The sequence below is a fragment of the Schistocerca gregaria genome, chromosome 7 (assembly GCF_023897955.1).
Source record: "Schistocerca gregaria isolate iqSchGreg1 chromosome 7, iqSchGreg1.2, whole genome shotgun sequence".
NCBI lineage: Eukaryota > Metazoa > Arthropoda > Insecta > Orthoptera > Acrididae > Schistocerca > Schistocerca gregaria.
Window position 1 is genome coordinate 529,988,341 of NC_064926.1, and position 21,333 is coordinate 530,009,673.

Genomic DNA, 21,333 nt, shown 5'->3' on the forward strand with positions numbered 1-21,333 from the left:
TGATATACAATATACAAAGAGAATTTGAGAACGTGGCAATCTATGATCCAAGACAGAATTGATGGTGTAGTAATCATTCCTTGGAAACTGATAACACATAATGTGCTAAGGATCTACTTAACAGGTCATCACCGAAAGGTAACTGCTGTTAGAGCCATACCCTATCATTCACGTCATGTTGTAAACAAACAGTGCGCTAAATGCAGTAGTTATTATTTAAAAAGGAAGGGCATAGCAGAATCACGCCACAAGTGGGAAGGTTGTTGAATGGCAGTAGGCAAGGTAGAGGAAATGATCTATGGTGTCAGTGGCCGGGTTTTCCAAGGCGGGAAGTTCGACCGCCAAGTGCAAGTCTTGAGCGCGACGCCACAATGGAAGACTTGCACGTCGACAATGGGGATGAAATGATGATGAGGGCAGCACAACACCCAGTCCCTTAGGGGAGTAAAATGTCCCATCCCAGCCGGGAATCGAACCCGGGACCACGTGCGTGGCGTTCCAACGAGCTGACTGTTCAGCTATTGGGCCGGATTGACAAGGTAGTGCTGACTCAGGATGCGTCCTCTAGTAGCGCGGAACCGTGGTGACTTTTAATAAAAAAATATTCTACAGCTAGAGCGGATTATTTCTATCAAAACGTGGAAGCTCGGCTGGGAAGTTTGGCTGTGGTGGCCCGTCATTTAAATTAAAATGCACGTAATGTGCCCGTACTCAATTTGTTCCAATTGTATAAGCAAACAATAAACATAGTTACAACCATGGTTTGATCTGACATGAAAATTCCAAAAAAATTTCAGAATATTATTAATACATACTCCAAATTATAATCCACTCGAAGAGTCCATGATTCAGGATACTCATGTGTTAGTACAATTCACGGTATTATGAGCATTTTTTGGCAACTGACAATTAAGACCAGATAATGTCCATTACTCCAAGTTCTTGCACTTATAGCTGCATAAAATAAATATTTCCTTTCACGTTTACGTGACCTTTTTCGTTGGAGTGATCTGACAAAAACTGCCAGAAATTGCCAAAACTCAATAAAACAAAAAAAAATGAAGCATGCACCAAATTACAATCCTCTCAATCAGTCCATGATTAAAGGGACTAATCTGCACATGGAGTTGATACTAATGTGTTAATTTCTTGCCAGCTGAAAAGTGAAGCCTGGAAACGTGCTGTTACCCCAACATCTTACATTTATAACTACTAAAACTAGTATTTTCTCTCATGTTTACATGACTTTCCTCGTTGGTTGGTCTGCCGAAACCATTCCCAGCAGTTACGAGCATATTATTGATGGATAGATTGAATCGTAACCCACTCAGATCTCTGGGAAGTGTGCATAGACCTGGTGGCCTTGTGAGAATTGCTTAACAACTGATGACTGAAATCAGATAATGTACCATTACTCCAAATTCTTCTAAGTTTACTGGCGAAAAATCAGTATCTACTGCCATGCTTTCATAATATTTTTCTGTTGGTTTGATCCCATAAAACTAGCACCAAAAATTGTCAGAATCATATCGATGCTTCTGATAAATCACACCACAAAATCTCTGGATGTCTAATCGTGGAACTCGTAGCTGAATACGCTTAAAGGGGAGTGTGTTGACTACGGTACACGAGAGGAAACGTTTTTCTCTTCGTTTGCTGGAGTGTTTCCGTGATTCATTATACCGATTGTCTGCGAGAAGGAATCTTGAGAACTGTATTCCCAGTGACAGGTTCCGTATCTGTGATGCGTCGCCTATTTGCTTAGCTCATCTCTGGCCAGTAGTGCCTAGATTAGCTGTCATCTCCACATGTATCTTAGAATAATAAAATAGGTGCAATGTCCGAAAAGTATCTACAAGTTGGCAGGAGACATGGAAGTGATCATGATAACGATGAAAGTAGCCTCACCAAGTGTTTCGCAGTACCCTCCGGGATCATAAATTGGAAATCTGGCTACAATATGAATTAGATTTCAAACTCACACACATGAGGCATCTCTTGATAATATTCGACGTGTCAGCGTTGCTCTTCTTGAGAAATTTACACCAAAATCATGTAAGGGGAGATAAAAGGACTTAGCCCTGTATTGCAAGCAAGTAAGGATAGTATCATTCACCCACTGAATCACGTAGTGAAGAAGAATTAACTTTATTCTAATTTACAGTATATTCGACTATCTGTTCAAATACTACACGCATTTCCGCTGACGAGGAATTAAGTAAACTAAAAAAGTAAGTAAATAACAATAGTGCCGCGTGGAGTGGTCTCTGTTAGGGATTACGGGCCCTCTCCCGCTGGAGGTTCGAGTCCTCGCACGGACTTGGGCGTGTGTGTGTCTTTCTTAGCATAAGTTTCAGTAGTGTGTAAGTCCAGGGACCGATGACCTCAGCAGTTTGGTCCCTTAGGAACTCACACACTTCTGAACAATGATAATCAGTAATAGAAAGCAATTAAAACGGGTATCGAACGCAAAACTCGGGATTCTGCACAGAAATAGCCTTGTTGAGCTGATGTTTTCTTTAGTGGTGTATGAAATTACTTAAGTCGGAATCTGTTAATCAAAGCGATATGAAAGGCTTGTAGAAAACAGTATTCCATATTTTCAGAGGTGATAGAAGGGACCGAAACAAGGGAAAAATGTTCCAGTACACATGGGCTCCAAAATGCGTGTCCTAAGTGCTAAGAACACTTGTCCATTTTCTCTACTGTGAAATACATCTTTCTTACAGCAAGTTCTTTGTTGTTACGGATGACCTACTGAATGCAATAGACAAATAAGCACACATTCCTCTGTTACTGTACTTGAATACAACATCGATTACACTCCTTTTCGTATTATTACTGTAATCCTTGTTCCCAGTTCTGCGTCAATGCAACGCATACATTAATTCTATTGGAAACAAAGTGTATTCTTACAAGTTTGTGAAATGCTTTTACACTGTAGTTTCATGTACGCTTTACACATATAATGCAAGCTTATTATTCCTTTAGAGAAGTGGCAGACTGTCCTGTTACGGTCTCTCAAATGGAATCAAACATCGAACCTTTGTCCACTATACTAAAATATATCCAGACTGGAGATTACAGCCTGCACAACTATTCAGCCGTCTTTTTCAGCGAGTAACAGATTACAGTTGCGGAGCAGCGAGTTCTTCAACGAGTACTTAGAATTCCAGCATCTATGGTGATTAGTCATCCTCCTGCTGGCCGATCCTACATCAACCGTTGCTGTACCCGTATCATGGAAGAAGTGTGAAAGCCCTTCGACCACAAAATCAGCATGCCAGAATACACTTCTGCTAATGGCTGTTGTAAATATATGATGAAAATCCTGTTTTCACAACAAAAATGGTGTTCACAGACGAGTCTGGCTTCATGCAAGGTGAACCTGTAGATTTTCGTAACGAATATTTGTTGGCTGATGCAAAAACACACTCAGTTGCCGTAGTAAAGCATCACCACTGATTTTCAGTTAATATATGTTCAGGAATAGACTAGTGGGGCCTTACCTATTACCAAACAGGTTGACTAGTGCAGGGTATCGTCATTCCCGCCAAAAGATTTCGTACCGCTAGAGGAGGTATCATTCCCACAACGCATGATGTGAATAGCAGTCCCTTTTTCCAAAATGTAATGGGCAATGGAGTGGTTGGGGAGGTGCAGTAAGCTGACCAGCCCGTTCCTTCGATTTTCACAGCTTGGATTTTTGGTTAAGAAGTCACTTGTAGTCTTTGGTAAACGCAAAACCCGTTAATGATGTACAAACTGTACAGGAAGGCCGCATCATTGCCTCCCAGCGCATCCGTGACCATCATGGAGTTCTGCAGACAGTGCTTGATTCCATAAGACACATTGGAAACCTCCTTAGCGATGGCAGGTCGTATGTAATAGCAACCGGATCTCATCAGAAGCTCGTCCGTGTTAGTGTGATGCAGCAATGTTTTTTCCTTCGTTTACTCATTTGTTTCATGCATTCTGCGTAATATACTGCTTGCATTGAAAGAGGCGTGTTTCACAGGAGGGAAGACAAACCACTGTCCACCGAGAATTTTCATTTTTCGGCCCATTCTATCTCTTCTCAACAATTTCCTATGATTATGCTAAGCTAAGCTTTTTTTTTATTGGCTAGTACGTGTAGGAAACTATGCTTACATACTGCACAAATTTACTACAGGGTGCTTTACATCTTTTATATACTGGGTGATTGAAGGAAAGTGTACAACAATTGAACAAGGGGTAGGAGATGCTTAGTCAAGCACATTTAGAAAGCGAACATTTTATATGGAAAACAAAATGAAGAAGGTACGAGCTTGAACATCACTGAGCTGAAGTAAAGCGCAGAGCTTTGCTTGAAAGGAATATTTGATCCACAGAGGCCCTTACGTATCTCCTTCTATTACGAAATGAAGCGTATTGCCTTCATGTTAAGAAGTTCCACCAACTGTTAACTTTTGTACACTTTCCTTTGCTGTTCATCTTTTCTCTTTGTTGTTTAGTCTTTATCACTCGTTACCACGAAGTTGTCCTGTTAAATGTAGTAGAGTCCGAGACTCTTGAGCCAAACACGAGGCAAGCATGTAGTCGAGCGATGGAAAGCCCAGTTGTAAATATGTCGAAGGGGTTACTAAATACAAAGTTTACCTTACAAGCAAAGGAAACCTCCTGAAAATTCTGATCAGGAACGGTCGTTGAGATTCGTTTTTAATTTAATTTTAGGACAGTAAGTCCCACACAAAAAAATTGTGAAAGCCTATTGTGTAATATACCGGGTGATCAAAAAGTCAGTTTAAAATTGAAAACTTAATAAAACACGGAATTTGTAGATAGAGAGGTAAAACGTGATCCACATACTTGGAATGACATGGGGTTTTATTAGAACAAAAAAACAAAAAAACAAAAACAAAGTTGACAAAATACCCCAAAATGTCCGACAGATGGCGCTGGACAGCAAAACGTCAGTAACTGCTACCTTGATGGGTGAGAGGTACGTCGATATGTTACAGAATCGCATCATCCCCAGCCTGGTTGATAAACACCTGTTGTAACGTACATTGTTTATGCTGCATGGCGCTCCACCCCATATTGCTAGACGCGTGAAAGATCTCTTGCGCGCGTCGTTTGATGATGATCGTGTACTCAGCCACCACATTCGTCATGCTTGGCCTCCCAGGTCCCCAGACCTCAAAGCGATTATTGGCTTTGGGGTTACCTGAAGTCGCAAGTATATCGTGATCGACCGACATCTCTAGGGATGCTACAAGACAACATCCGACGCCAATGCCTCACCATAACATCGGACATGCCTTACAGTGCTGTTCACAACATTATTCCTCGACTACAGCTATTGTTAAGGAATGAGGTGGACATATTGAGCATTTCCTGTAAAGAACGTCTTCTTGGCTTTGTCTTACTTGGTTATGCTAATTACTGTTATTCTGATCAGATTAAGTGCCACCTGTCGGACGTTTTTTTAACTTCTGTATTTTGTTAGTTCTAATAAAACCTCATGTCATGTCAAGCATGTGTGTCACTTTGTACCTCTCTATCTACATTATTCCGTGTTTTATTCAGTTTTCAAATTTTTACTGACTTTTTGATCACCTGCTATATAGGTATATATGCGAAGCTGTACGCATAGTAGTAAAGTCGATGGCTTGCTATACATAAGCGGTGCCTCTGGATTTCTGATTATTGTTTACGTGCTGGTAGAACCGTTTTCTCCATACTCGACTCAAATTTTGTCTGCATGGACTGCGATTCTGTTGATCACAGTAAAAACATTTCGTGGCAGTCGTTGTGTAAATCGTTTGCGGCATAGCTGAACTGCATATTATCGATACTATATTTCAGCGATTGCTGCCATTCATATGATTTATGGGCAAGTTAAGGCTGATGACCACGTTTCTGAAAAGTTTTACATGAAACAAATCCCCAGCAGACATAACTGATCAAGGCAGTTGCTTATCTCCTTGGTTCGGTGACTGCCGGAGACTGGTATTTTGAAGTCATGAAATGAAGGACTTGCAAACGTGAACTCCACAGGCACAACCATGCACGCCGAAAAGACGCTAGAAATGTTTGAGACGATCCCACAACAACTGACTGCCCAGTAGTTTGGACAACAGATGCTTTGCAGACTAGCGCGCCACGAGTGCTGCGCGAGTGCCATATTCAGCCACATCATCTAGAACGTGTTTCATCATCCAAGAAAGGCACAACTACACAATTCGTTGCACGAGTGTGGTAATACCATTAGGTGTTCAGTTACCTGTTTATGACCAGATTTCAGGTCCCATTCACTCGTAATCCTGTTATGAAAAGCGGGAGGAAACACGAGTTGGATGAACATAACTCCTACGAAAAAGTTGTGTCACAGTTTTCAGTAAATATCAGAGTTGGTTTTCGACACGACCACTTCATCGAGCCACGTCTAACACGTCTCTTGAAAGTACCTCCAGCTCCTGTATAACTCATCACCTAATTTGCTGCATAATTATTGACATCTATTGTGACTCTTTCTGTTATTCTGTCTTGCTAGACGATGCATAATAGTACTAAGCAAATAACCAAAAAAAAAAAAGGTTCAAGTGACTCTGAGCACTATGGGACATAACTTCTGAGGTCATCAGTCCCCTACAACTTAGAACTACTTAAACCTAACTAACCTAAGGACATCACACACATCCATGCCCGAGGCAGGATTCGAACCGGCAACCGTAGCGGGCGCGCGGTTCCAGACTGTAGTGTCTAAAACCGCTCGGCCACCACGGCCGGAATTACCTAAAAACTGAACTAAACCAAACTCCGCACGAAAAAGCCTCGGAGCGCCAATCCCACTGACCGACCACCGCCTCATCCTCAGCTTATTGGCGTCACTAAATACGGACATGAAGGGACATGTGGTCAGCACACCGCTGTTTATGCCCGTTGTCAGTATTTGTGAGTGGAGCCGCTACTTTTCAGTCATGTAGCTCCTCAATTTGCGTCACAAGTGCTGAGTGCGTCCCGCTGGCCAACAGCACTTGGCAGACCGGACGGTCACCCATTCAAGTGCTAGCCAAGCCCAATTACGCTTCACTTCGGTGATGTGACAGTAACCAGTGTTATCACTGAGGCAAGGCCGTTGGCAAGCACAATAATAGGTGCAGGATATTACAGCTCCTCTTACAGAACTGCTATAGTGGTGTACACTAATGGGGAATAACTAAACTAAGGTTAATACCCTATAATAACATATGGAGTTACCTTGGGGTGCAGACAGTTGACAATATAATGGAAGCGTTACAAGAAATTCATGTTTGAGCATATGTGCCGATGATAGCCTCGATTTCAGATTGCACTCTTGTATCTTACCACGAACGGCACCTGTTGCAATTACCTCAATGCGTTGAAAGTGTGAAGCGTGGTGAGAAAAGTGAGTGTGTAGTTGTGCGTGAATGATATCGGAGCTAAGTGAATTCGAACGTGGAGAAATCGTTCGTCACCTTGTAGACAAGGTTACAGAGATGTCTGGTGTATCAAGAGGTACCGCAGCGAATACTTATACAGCACACAGGGAAATCAGAAAAAAATTGTCCATTAAGTCACAACCAGGACGAAAGTGTGTGTTCAGTGACCGCCATGGTTGCTAAACACGACGGTCAGGGAAAATAAAAGGAAGCCTACTCCAGATGTCACAGCAAAACAAAGCACTGGTAGCGGCCCCTTGTCAGAACTAAAACAATGTAAAGCGTGCTACAGTACCAGGGCGAGATGGAATTACAAAAACGCTCCTCAATAAATACATGTGCCCCTAAAAGGAAAACGGGGTGTCGAAGCAATGGAGCAACGGAAAAGGTTCATTTGGTCGGGTGACCCCGTTCGACATTTTTTTTTAGATTCTGACATAATTTACGTCCAAAGACTGAAACATTGCAGGGGTTCGGTGACAATATCGACAGCGATAGCATGGTATTCCATGAGACTGGTAGATCATATTGCTGGTGGGAGTATTCGACCTTTTTGGCTAATCAGTTTCATCCCGTTGTGTAATGTTTGTTCCCCAGTAGTGATTCTGTGTTCCAATACGACATGGCCAGTGTTCGCACAGCTCGCATCACCCAAGCCTGATGTTGAGAGCACCAGGATAAACTGTCACATATCCCCTGGCCGCCGAAGTCGCCAGATCTTCGCATTATTAACCCTTTGTCGTCTGCAGAGAAGGATGCATGATCGCTGTCCATCTCCATCTTCGTTATCGGAACACTATTTAACAGCATTCCCTTGAAAACCATGTACAAATTGCGTTCATCCATAGTGAGACGACTGGAACCACTTATGAAAGCAAAAGTGCCTGCTACGCCATATTTTGAGCATGGTAGCGTGTTATTTCTATGGTGTTACCACAGTGTTCTCGATTCCCTGCACCTGAATAATACACTCCTGGAAATGGAAAAAAGAACACATTGACACCGGTGTGTCAGACCCACCATACTTTCTCCGGACACTGCGAGAGGGCTGTACAAGCAATGATCACACGCACGGCACAGCGGACACACCAGGAACCGCGGTGTTGGCCGTCGAATGGCGCTACCTGCGCAGCATTTGTGCACCGCTGCCGTCAGTGTCACCCAGTTTGCCGTGGCATACGGAGCTCCATCGTACTCTTTAACACTGGTAGCATGCCGCAACAGCGTGGACGTGAACCGTATGTGCAGTTGACGGACTTCGCGCGAGAGCGTATAGTGGGCATGCGGGAAGCCGGGTGGACGTACCGCCGAATTGCTCAACATGTGGGGCGTGAGGTCTCCACAGTACATCGATGTTGTCGCCAGTGGTCGGCGGAAGGTGCACGTGCCCGTCGACCTGGGACCGGACCGCAGCGACGCACGCATGCACGCCAAGACCGTAGGATTCTACACAGTGCCGTAGGGGACCGCACCGCCACTTCCCAGCAAATTAGAGACACTGTTGCTCCTGGGGTATCGGCGAGGACCATTCGCAACCGTCTCCATGTAGCTGGGCTACGGTCCCGCACACCGTTAGGCCGTCTTCCGCTCACGCCCCAACATCGTGCAGCCCGCCTCCAGTGGTGTCGCGACGGGCGTGAATGGAGGGACGAATGGAGACGTGTCGTCTTCAGCGATGAGAGTCGCTTCTGCCTTGGTGCCAATGATGGTCGTATGCGTGTTTGGCGCCGTGCAGGTGAGCGCCACAATCAGGACTGCATACGACCGAGGCACACAGGGCCAACACCCAGCATCATGGTGTGGGGAGCGATCTCCTACACTGGCCGTACACCTCTGGTGATCGTCGAGGAGACACTGAATAGTACACCATACATCCAAACCGTCATCGAACCCATCGTTCTACCATTCCTAGACCGGCAAGGGAACTTGCTGTTCCAGCAGGACAATGCACCTCCGCATGTATCCCGTGCCACCCAACGTGCTCCAGAAGGTGTAAGTCAACTAACCCGGCCAGCAAGATCTCCAGATCTGTCCCCCATTGAGCATGTTTGGGACTGGATGAAGCGTCGTCTCACGCGGTCTGCACGTCCAGCACGAACGCTGGTCCAACTGAGGCGCCAGGTGGAAATGGCATGGCAAGCCGTTCCACAGGACTACATCCAGCATCTCTACGATCGTCTCCATGGGAGAATAGCAGCCTGCATTGCTGCGACAGGTGGCTATACACTTTACTAGTGCCGACATTGTGCATGCTCTGTTACCTGTGTCTATGTGCCTGTGGTTCTGTCAGTGTGATCATGTGATGTATGTGACCCCAGGAATGTGTCAATAAAGTTTCCCCTTCCTGGTACCATGAATTCACGGTGTTCTTATTTCAATTTCCAGGAGTGTATTTGTCAGTTAGTGTCTCTTCGAAGCAGCATCGTCGTAGGGGCTAGGAATGGACCGTTCAGTTTTCTTATTGGTCCCGCTGTTTTCCTGAGACCGTCCCGTGTTTACTGACCCGCAATTTGTATCTCCCAGCAATTTTAACTGTCTCAATTTGATCTACGTTTACATATAAATGATTTCTCTACAGTTTACAATTGACTGCATGGCAAAACGTTCATCGAACCACCATCAAGCTATTTCTCTTCCATTCCACTCTTGACAAGCGCTCGGAAAAAAAAAACACTCGAATGTTTCTGTGTGAGCTCCGATTTCAGTGATATTATTGTGATGATCATTCTTCCCTATGTAGGTGGGGGCCAACAATATATTTTCACACCCTGAGGAAAAAACTGGTGATTTAAATTTCATGAGGAGGTCCCGCTGCAACGAGATACGTCTTTGTTTAAATGATTTCCACCCAAACCTATGTATCATATCCATAGCGCTCTCTCCCCTACTTCAGCATATTTCAGAACGAGCTGCCCTTCTTCGAACATTTCCGATGTCCTTCGTCGATCCTATCTGATGGCAATCCCACACCGCACAGTAGTACTACAGAAGAGGATGTTCAAGCATGGCGTAGGCAGTCTGTTTAGTAGATTTGTAGCATTTTCTCAGAATTCTGCCAATAAATAATTGGTATGCCCTACCTGCAACATTTTACCTGTGTGATCTTTTTAACTGTGGTTTATTCGTAATTGTGATACCTAAGTATTTAGTCCAATTTACGGCCTTCGGATTTGTCTGATTTTAGAATTTATTTTAATCATCTGATGACCTTACAAGACACCAAATGACAGCATCATTTGCAAAGAATCTGAGACTGCTACTCTGATTTTCTCCTAAATTGTTTATGTAGATCAGGAACAGCAGCTTCGACAGGAAATAACAACTGAGACAGTAGTCAATACGCACGCAATTTCATTAGAATTCCCTCTTCAGGTAGGGTGTCAGAAACGTTCTGGAAATCTACAAATAATCGGGTAATCAATTTAATATCCCTTATCAATAGCACTCACTATTTCGTGACAGTAAAACGCTAGTTGTATTTCACGAGAGCAACATTTTCTGAATCCCCGTTGGATGCTTGTCAATAAATCGTTTTCTTTTAGATTATTCATAATTTTCCAACACAACATATGTTCCAAAATTCTACTTCTTATCGACGTTAGCGATAGGTATCTATAATTTAGCAGATTCCTCCTGTTTACTTTCTGGGGTATAGATGTGACTTATGCAACTCTACAGTCTTTAGGTACGAATCTTTCAATGAGAGATCGGTTTCTTATGATTGCTAAATATTGAGCTATTGTATCACCACACTCTGTGAGGAACCTGAATGGTACAAAATCAGAACCGGAAGCCTTGCCTTTATTAGGTGATTTAGCTGCTTTGCTACACGGAGGTTATCTACTTCTAAGTTTCTCTCGTTGACAGTTGCTCTTGGTTCGAATTCCGTCTTCTTTGGTGAACTAACTCTGCTTTTGTGGCACTGTCATCAGTAACACGGCTGGTCCCGGCGGAGGTTCGAGTCCTCCCTCGGGCATGGGTGTGTGTGTTTGTCCTTAGGATAATTTAGGTTAAGTAGTGTGTAAACTTAGGGACTGATGACCTTAGCAGTTAAGTCCCATAAGATTTCACACACATTTGAACAACATCATCAGTAACATCACCACTGTTGTCCTGCAGTGATGGTGTTTATTGCATCTTTCCATTGGTGCAACTTACATACGACAAGAATCTCCTTTAACTTTTGGCCAGATTTCGAGACAGAGTTTCGTTCTGGAAAATATTAAAAGCATCTCACATTGAGATTCACGCTACATTTAGCCCTTCTGTAAAACTTCGCTAATCTTGAGGGTTTTGTGTGCTTTTAAATTCGGCATGTCTTTTTCGTTACTTCTGTAGCAGTCTTCTGACCTGCTTAGTGCACCATGAGGGATCTTGGTTGGTTGGTTGGTTTGTGGGATTAAAGGGACCAGACTGCTAAGGTCATCGGTCCCTTTTTCCAAAAAACTAAAACCACCCAAAGAGAATAAAAAATGAACAACAGGAAAGACGGCAGATGACATAGGACAAGAAATACTCCGACAGAGAACAGACAAAACAAATTAAAATCACACCGAGTGTGACGGTGGTTGGTCCACCATGAGTGATCAGTACCATCTCTTATTATTTTATTTGGTATATGTCTCTCATGTAGCCGTCGATACAATTTCCTTGAAATCCAACCACATCTGGTCTACGCTTTCATATTCAGATTAGAAGGAGTGAAACGTCTCTTAGGAGGGTCTGAAACGAATTTTTGTCTGCTTTTTCACAAGTGTGTGTATGCATTTATTTTTGGTGGCTTTGGAAGTTATGATATTCAGTCTCTCTGTACCTTCCTTGTGGTCACTAATCCCTGTATCCGTCATTATAATCCCTATTTGCTGTGGATTATTTGTTGCTGAGAGGTTAGGTATGTTTTCGTAATAATTTAAACTTCGAGTGAGTTCCTGAAATAATTGTTCGAAATAATTCTCTTTGAACGCATTGAGACCTATTTCGTAAGATGTTTTATACCTACCTCCTTTTTTCAACATGTATTTTCGCCAACATATAGATGCTATATTGAAGTCACTACCTCCATAACTACATATAATTGGGGTACCCATTTGAAATGAGACTCAATTTTTCTTAAACTGTTCGGCAACTGTATCATCAGATCGGAGTCGGATGGGGGGGGGGGGGGGGGTTGGTAATAGGAGCCAAATATAAATTTATACCGGTTGCGTTGGCAACTATAGCCTTTACAAACACTGCACTAACTCAAAGGAACTATCTACTAGGATTTCATTACAAGGTGAACTACTTCTGACAGCAATAAAAACTCCACCACCAACTGTATCTAATCAATGCTTTCTGAACACGGTTAGGTGCTTCGTGAAAATATCAGTTGGAATTATTTCCGGCTTTATCCAGCTTTCCGTACCTATTAAAGATTTCAGCTTCAGTGTTCTGCATTGGTGCTTGGAGATATGGTTCTTTTCCAAAACTTCTATGACAATTTCCAGTTACAATACTGATTGCTTCTAGGCCCACTTTCTTGTATTGCTGTTGCACCCTTTTAGTCCCTAGATCCTCAAAATTGAAAAAAAAAACTGCCAAGTTCCATCCAGACAACAACCGCTACCCGTGTAGCCGCTTCCTCTGTGATTACAGGCTAGTTTTATACATGTTGTAAATAGCTATTCTTGTGTTCCTCTCTTGTATTACTGATGACCTGAACTCGCAACAGTTCTCATACTTTTACGGTTAAGCATTGATGAGCTGGCTAGTTATTGGAGAAACTTCATTACTACCTAATACATTTATTGTACTAAGGCACAGGCTAGAACCTGTACTTTTTTAAATACAGCAATATGATACTGTGATTATCTCACATTACCGATATTGAGATTTATTTCTTACTTTGTGACCCAACTTTCCTTGGATTGTTCCCACAAAATGTCTAAATCCAGTAAATTTGCGGTATAGTACGTGAAGGCTCAAATATGCAGATCCTGAGACTTGCTCAGTCAGTATATTCTAAATATCAATATTAGCTTATACCGGTTTTTCGCTGTGATAAGCATGATTTTTTCTGAGTACAAATGTTCATATTTTTTCAGCAGAGTCGTTTATTAATATATAATGTCTCTTGTATTTTTTCCTTTGAACAATCTGCGAAAAATAGATCAATGGCAAATTAGAGTCGAAGTGTTTGTCTCCTTAATGCTGTCGGTCAAGGTGTGGTTACTTTGCGCATATACATCTTTTCTCACTGAATTTCTTTTCTTCTTACAAAATTTCTGTACAATGACTTTATCGAATTAGTAATATCCTGCAGCAAATCAATGTTATGTCCGTCAATTGCCTTTTAGTTGTGAAAGACTAGCAAGTTTCATCTCTCCATGATCTGAAAAATGAAAATTGAATATTTACAAGGTCTCCCCTTTGCGAATCCTTATTTGACTTCCATTAGAGATGTTTCCTTATTCTAAGCAGCATCTTGGTGAAAGATTTTTGCTCATACTTTGCTGCAAGATTGTAGTGCACTCATGGGCTGTAAATATAGTATGGAATTTTCTCATTTTACTGAAACCTGATTTTATACTGGATTCATTCCCTTCGTCAGTAATTGTACGTTAGGAAAATTTATCAATCTTGTGTTAAAAGTTTCTGGAAAGCATATATTACGAAATGTGAGTTTATGAATTTTATGTGTATTTCATTTTGTTTTTTTAATACAGTATTTCGAAGAATTAGGAGTCATTGCCACTATATGTAATGGAAATGATACATACTTATTGTTGTTACTTGAACAGTGTCGTAATAAACACAAGTTAAACATGTTTTAAAAATTGAAAGGTCATAAATGTAACGCTAATTCGGCTTTGAGTGAATCTGTTCTCATACAATGATTGATTTACTGATCGTACTTGGAACAGAATAAAATTACCAACACCTATTAATTGAGGGTGTGGCAGTAATTGCTGCAGATTTTAATTGGAGATACGTATCGTTAATTTCAATGTTGAGCGAGAGTCTATATTAGTTTCGTAAATATTACAGCGCTTATTTGTTTTGTTTCTTCATTACTGAATCATAGCGTGCATGTATCCCAAACACTTGAAACTAGTGATGCTAGAAAATTTGAAATTTTTATTTGTTAATTTCTTTCATTTACAGGTATAGAAAGATACACTCAACAGCGACGTTGAATATTTATGAAATGTGAGGGTCAACAGTATGTTCGTATAATGTCTTCTAGTGGATTAGATACACGATGTGAAAACGATGAATCAGCTGCAGAAAATTGTATCTGAAAATAAACTAAATGTCATCTGACTTTTATGTACTACATATGTTTTTAGATGCTGAAGAATAATACTCCGTTATATACATAATTAATTAAAAGCCCTCTTTAAAATGCTTGAAGTAAGGCTCAGTTAGCTACAGCAAAAGTAGTTAACACATTAATATGGTCAATGAGAGATTGTTCCATTAATCGTGATATTTCTAGTCAAAACATATTGTTAGCACAGTGAATAAGCACATATCAATTGAAGTCCACGTTACTCTACACTTAGAAATACATATCCAGGCCAAAAGAAAGGTATTGTTCTTTAGTACATAGAATATTTTCGAAACACAAGCAATTAATGGTCATACCTTGAAACAATATAAAAGTAGCCACGTATATTGATAAGTCGGGATCACACCAATCTCTTAGGTAAATTTGCTTCTGTTTTAGTCTGTAATGAATAGTGTTATGCAGGTAATAAAATATTGCATCGCATCCTATGAGGTCTGATTTTTACAACATAAGTATTTGATACCAAAACTATGTTTACATTCAGCCAACAATAATATTCATCAGCAAACAATAATCTTGATTTTATTACTGTGGATTATATAGTTAGAGAAATGTTCCATAACTGGTGTTGAAATGGCTTACAGAAATGTCTGACTAATGTTACACTCTTTGTATATTTTGTAAGTTATGATGCTAGAGAAAATTATGATGGTACAGCCACAAATGTTCAAGTAGATATTCTGGAAATGGATGCCGCTCACTTATAAATAAGTTAGCCAGTAGTATGAACCAATTGTAGGGGATCAAGAGTTAGGAGTGAGTAGATTGATAAAATATAACAGATCCTCTGTTCAGTTTCTAAGATACAGGTACGTTGGTTGTTGTGTATTTTTGTAGAACTTCTCTGTGATGTTTCAGTACGCCACATTAAAATTACGAATTATAAGCAGATAAAAATATCTCTGTGGACATTATAAAACCTGATTTACGTACACTGTTAGATGATCCTGAACTGTCGAATAAGTCTAATTGTGTAAAACGCTTAGGTCTCCATAAACAAAAATTTCAATGCCATTGTAAGGTACCCACAGTGAGAGTATCTCTTACGTTTCCCTACGCCAAAATATACAACCGAGTTGGGCATCAACTTGGATGTTGCTTTGCACTGAAGGAGTAAAGTGCCTGAAAATGAGGCATTAAACTTTGAGATAAGGCATGCTACTGTCAATAAATTCATTTGTAACTGATCATCTAGATAGGATCTCAAAATTTTTCTAATTTTTTGTACAGGTTGTAGCTCTTCAGCTCTGCAAAACTATCAGAGCTGAAAGATATGCAGCACACAATTTCGTGAGAAACTAAATCTGAAAATATAGTTCTTGAAAGTAAAAGTCGCTGCAGGAAAGCGTGCTGTATATTAGTACTGCTACTGAAGCTTGCACAGTTTATTTTGCGTGGGAACGCGTAGCCCAGTGGCGAAATTCCGGAAAAGCAAAAGTTGAAAAATTGGTAGCGACCATTCTAGCAAATGGCCAGTAATACAACTAACACCATTTCGCATAAGTGACTTGTGAAACATATTTCTCAGTTTTCTTAACTCATTAAATAAAATGTGGTAATATTGCGTCTTGCACTTGACTTAAAATCGATAGCAAAGGGCTTCTTTAACGTCTTTCGGTGGCAATATCATTATCATTTTTATTAATGTGCATGCTGTTTCCCATCAAGTTAACAGATACGATGATCACGTAAATTACACCCATTTGAGACTTGTTGACAACTCGCCATGTGATTCAAATGAAAGGAAGGCAAAGAAAAGTGGAGACAGCAGAGGCGAAGGGCGGAGGGAACGTGCCCGCTACTACGCAGACATGTGACTACGAGCGTTAATGTTCCAGTACGTCCCAATTTTATAAAAGATAACATGTATGCCATTTTGTTTGCTGATATTGAAAGGTGACAGAAGTGATTCCCTCCATTTCAACGGACAATATTTTGACGAATTTATATGAAGTACAGAGGTCATTAAGCCGTTTTGAGATAAAAGTGATGTTCAGTTCTGAAAGATTTTTTGAATTTTATCGTTTACGTAGGTGTTTTGTTGAAATAAATTACTCTTCTATACTTCGTGCAGTCGCGTACATATCTTTATATTTTATACGCTTTGTTCGCTCCAGCAGATCTACTAGCTTCTTATTTGGTCTCCACTTTTTTTTCTTTATCAACGTTTTTCCTCACGTTATGTTTGTTCACAACATAGTGCGTTTACATAAAGTTTCATTATTTGTATAGTTGGCATGAGATTTAGTGGCTCAGTGACCTGTTTCAATATATCTTCTTTTGGAATTTTTTGCTGTACAAGTGGTTCTCACTTCCCTTCAGCAAAGCAACTTTGCCTTGCTTCTAAGAGTTTTCAGTCTGTTTACAAAATGTGTTTAGGTTTTAACCTTTATTCGAGAGCCACTCCGGGCTAAGGTATCGACAAACTGTTTTTCTATGCCCAAAACAATCGTTTGTCTTCTTTGATAATAAGCACATTTCGTCGTTGCCGCATACTTTTTGCTTTCTTTGTCGCATCTATTGTCTTCCGTAATCATTGTGCCTAAATAACAGATCATATGTTGTAACTGAAGTTTTTTTCAAATATTGATGAATTATGTTCATTTTTAAATTTTTAATATCAATATTTTTGGTATTAAATTTAATTTTATTTTCTTCTTAACTACCGCAAATATTGAAAATATGTTCAGCATATATTTATCAATCTCAGCTGCTAAAGGAATATCATCCGCTAGTTTTATCCACGGAATAATAAATCGGTTCGCTTAATCTCAAGAGGTTTTCGTATTGAAGGTTTTTCTGTTTTAGCCCCTAAGTTATTAATATATTGTTAAAAGGCGACGAAGAGGAAAATGCACTTCCACGAAGGTCTATTAATTGTGTAAGATGGAAAAAAGCTCCAAATTCCACAGATATTCTCTTATTAACTAGTTACTTAAGCGGTATTTTTTTCGTGATTACTTACTTGCAGAAGATTTAGTGGACCATTTTCTTTTTCTTGCAATTCATAACATAGGGAAATTATGATCTTAAATGCCAATGTCGGCTGCAAGCGGATTTCTATGCGGAAAGAGATGTTCTGGACACTAAAATATCTCTGACTAAAATCAGGTTAATTATAATATTACGTAGTGTGTTGGTAACCAACTGTAAACAGACTGCATATGAAGCTATACAATCAAAAACAAAAAATGTATGCTCTGTCCATTATAACAGAAAGATCGGCGTATGTTGGCCATCATTCTTTTGTACTGCCACACCCTTCCACAAGAGGACTAACATCTGGAGAGGAAAATTCAGTGACGTATTGGCTATTTAAAGGGACATCACTCTCCGACATTGATTAAGGAAACGGACATCGGCACACTATCGTGGGCTTCTTGTGGTTCTAAGCTTTCATGCTGCCTGAAAAGCACATTTCTTGCTATAAGTAAATTTATTTGACAGATAAATTGTTCACCACAATACTTCCAGTAATTTAACGTATGTGATGCTCCAGCCAGTGACACTCAGTGACGAATTTATCAAGTGAAACTAATTTCATAAGCTATCAAACCTCCAGCGCTTCAGTAAGTTATAGCGCTTCTTCTCCATTTTAGATTGTTTGAAGTCTTCCGTGACCGACATACGTGGACGCTTGTCTATACAGCGTGGACAACAACGGATGAAATTGACCTTTTATTGCAACACACAGTGCTCAGAAATGATGAAAATGCACACATGTTTTGGTTGGTGTTGGCATCTAGTATTCACCAAAGACTGTCGGCGTTTATTTACAAGATATACTTTTCGGTATCCATTGCCCAAATCGTCAACGCTCATGGTTTCGTGTATACAATTTTAACTGAACTGCTGCTAAATTGTAGTATTTTCTACCACATTAAATGTTGAGAGATGTGTTTGTAAACTACATTTTTAAGGCCACTAGCAGCAGTGGCTGATACTTAGGTTTTATAAATAATATGATGACGCGGTCGCACAGAAACGCAGAAACGTTTTACTGTCGTCGACAGCACCAATGAAAACTTGCCCCCACAACATGACATTCATATCCGTGGAAGTACTAGCCACCAACCATGCTTATGTAAATAGAGAGTGAATCTTATTTGGGTGTAAATGCGTGGTGTAAGTATTCCAAGGAAAGAAACGAAAATTTAAAACAGAAATCAAATGTGGCTTATGGGTAGACTGCATTAGAAATACGACAAAGTAAAAACAGTTGACTGAATTAGTTGATTTCAGAAGTTTGTAACTGCAGCAACAACAGACGTATGTCACGTGCCAGACAACAAAATTTTCCCAGAGGAACAAAACTGCATACAGATATATCTGAGAAGAGATGGCTACAAAACATGTGACTACAGGACTTCAGCTAAATCGGTGAGGTGCAGAAGAATAATTTCATTATTATCTGGTTGAACGCATTGTACAATTGTATCAGCAATCAATACTGAATGTCGAATGTGTGGTTTGTTTATCACAGCGTGTTTCGGTATTACACAAGGCCATTAACAAGTGCTGTGGCATTTAGGAGAACAACAAACTGGAGCAGAGTCTGAAACACAAGGTTGGCACAGCTAAGAAGTGGGTGGGGAAAAAGGGAAATTATGAAATAAAATGACAGCACCATGAGGTGAAGAATTTGGGACAAATGAAACACATCTTCAGTCAGCAGTGGCATAGCATCTTAAGGATGATAGTTGGTAAGCGTAATACATTGCGCTTTGAAGAAAAGGGTAGCTGCTGACAAATTTAGAGAAAATACTGATTTTTAAGGTATTATATAAGGAATGCATCCAAGTGTTCCTGGGTCTTCTTTAGTGTCGTTCTCTTTGAGAAGCAGCCGTTTTTCTAAAATACTTTTCGATAACGGTCAAACGTTTCCTGTAGGTTATTCAGTATGGATGCAATCACTGTAACATGGATTTAATTTTCGTTTTTAGGAATTACTATGACATACATATGAATTCTTATCGTTTGAGGCTGGGATGCATAAATTATATGATAGTACAATCTTTTGTGGATGGAGGAAGTTGCCTTTAGTTATTAAATGACGTTTGTGAGAATGCTAAGCCCCAACTTGATATGTTCAATGAAGAGTTTTATTTGTCTGACAATGAATGTTTGCTTCTTGTTGTTTACTTCTGACGGTTTGTGATGGCATAGTAACTTTTAAGGTATGAAATATTATAGGGCAATATATAGTGATTTTCATGGTTGTCACTATCCCTAGCATTAAAGTGTAATGAGTTGTGTTTCCTTGGTTTAGATCGCTCGATAACGGGATAATGTGATCCCGAAATACAATGTAGTAAATACATCACATAGTCCACAACCGGTATCTAGCATTGTTAGTATTAATTTCACCTTTGCAGCAAACGATGTCTGGACACGCACTTGCTAGTGACGTCGAAAATTCGTCTATGTATATATCGAGCGTAGTCAGGGGCAGAGAGTGTTTCTACAACAGCTAATGACATTGCTAAGCAGCTTAGAGATCGCATTTCAGCAGCGTCAGGGCAGCGGACGACTCACCGTGCAGCACGAGGCAGAGCGTTAGGGCGGCGGCGAGCACGTGCGTCGGCGGTGGCGTCGGAGGCGGCGTCGGCGTCGGCATGTCGCGGCGTGTGCCGCCACGCTGGCGCGCTGCGTCGTCGCCGGTAGCGCGTCGCCGCCGGACTGGCGTCGCGACGCCTGCCCCCCAGGTCGCCGCCGCCGAGCGCGCGGGCCCGCCTCTCCCTTCCCCTACACTCCCCTCCCCCCGTCCCCCACCCCTGTCGGCCCCTCCCCACCATCCTAACCCGTCTACGGTAGCGCCGCTCGGCTCGGCGCGGTCCAAGCCGCCCCACCGCCGACAACCGGCGGAGCACCGGTATTAACCCAATTTCGAAAGAAGCCTTCGGATAACCCACATCCCCGGCCCCCCCTCCACATCGCGGGCCGCGCTCGACGGCTGTGATTGGCGGAGAGGGAGCGCGCCGAGGTGAAAGGTGCGGGGAGAGGGGGTTCCGACGGAGTCTGCCTGGGCAGGGTAGGGGTGGGGATGCGATGAGAAGAGGGATGGGAGATGAAGCTACGACAGGTGGAGAGCGCCGCCTGACTCTCTGTCACCTCACGACCTCTCCGTACTTGTGAATAACTACCAGATCGAACGCTAAATGGAGTTGCGTGAGATAAACTCATGAACAGTTCACTTGGCAAGAGGTAAACTTAAAATGGAATTTTGTCGTATATCATATACAAATACACAACTAATTTCTATCTGTTTGAGGTTACTGTAACGAGGAGGCTGCGTAGGGTGTTGTTCTGTTCGATAAACACACTTGATACCTCTTAATGTCGTGTCGGACCACCTTTTCCCCAGTGTAATGCAGCAACTCGATGTGCCATGCACTCAACAAATCGTTGGAACAACCCTGCCTCTATAGCGAAAATGTTGCTAGAGCTGGATTTTGGGCACAAACTGACCTCTCGCTACGTCCCATTAATCTTAGATCGTATTCATGTCAAGTGATCTGAGTGTCCAAATCACTCGCTGTAATAGTCCAGAAAGTT

At 41.3% G+C, this 21,333-nt stretch overlaps 1 protein-coding gene across 1 annotated transcript in view; it reads right to left on the reverse strand.

Annotated features, from left to right (window-relative positions):
* The window catches only part of LOC126281441 (carbonic anhydrase-related protein 10-like), a 421,827-nt gene extending 401,371 nt beyond the window's left edge, over positions 1 to 20,456 (reverse strand). Inside the window, exon 1 of the mRNA XM_049980412.1 lies at positions 20,314 to 20,456. Coding sequence (XP_049836369.1) covers positions 20,314 to 20,395 — 82 coding nt within the window. The 5' untranslated portion in view covers positions 20,396 to 20,456. The remainder of the gene's footprint in view (positions 1 to 20,313) is intronic.
* Positions 20,457 to 21,333: the final 877 nt, after the last annotated feature.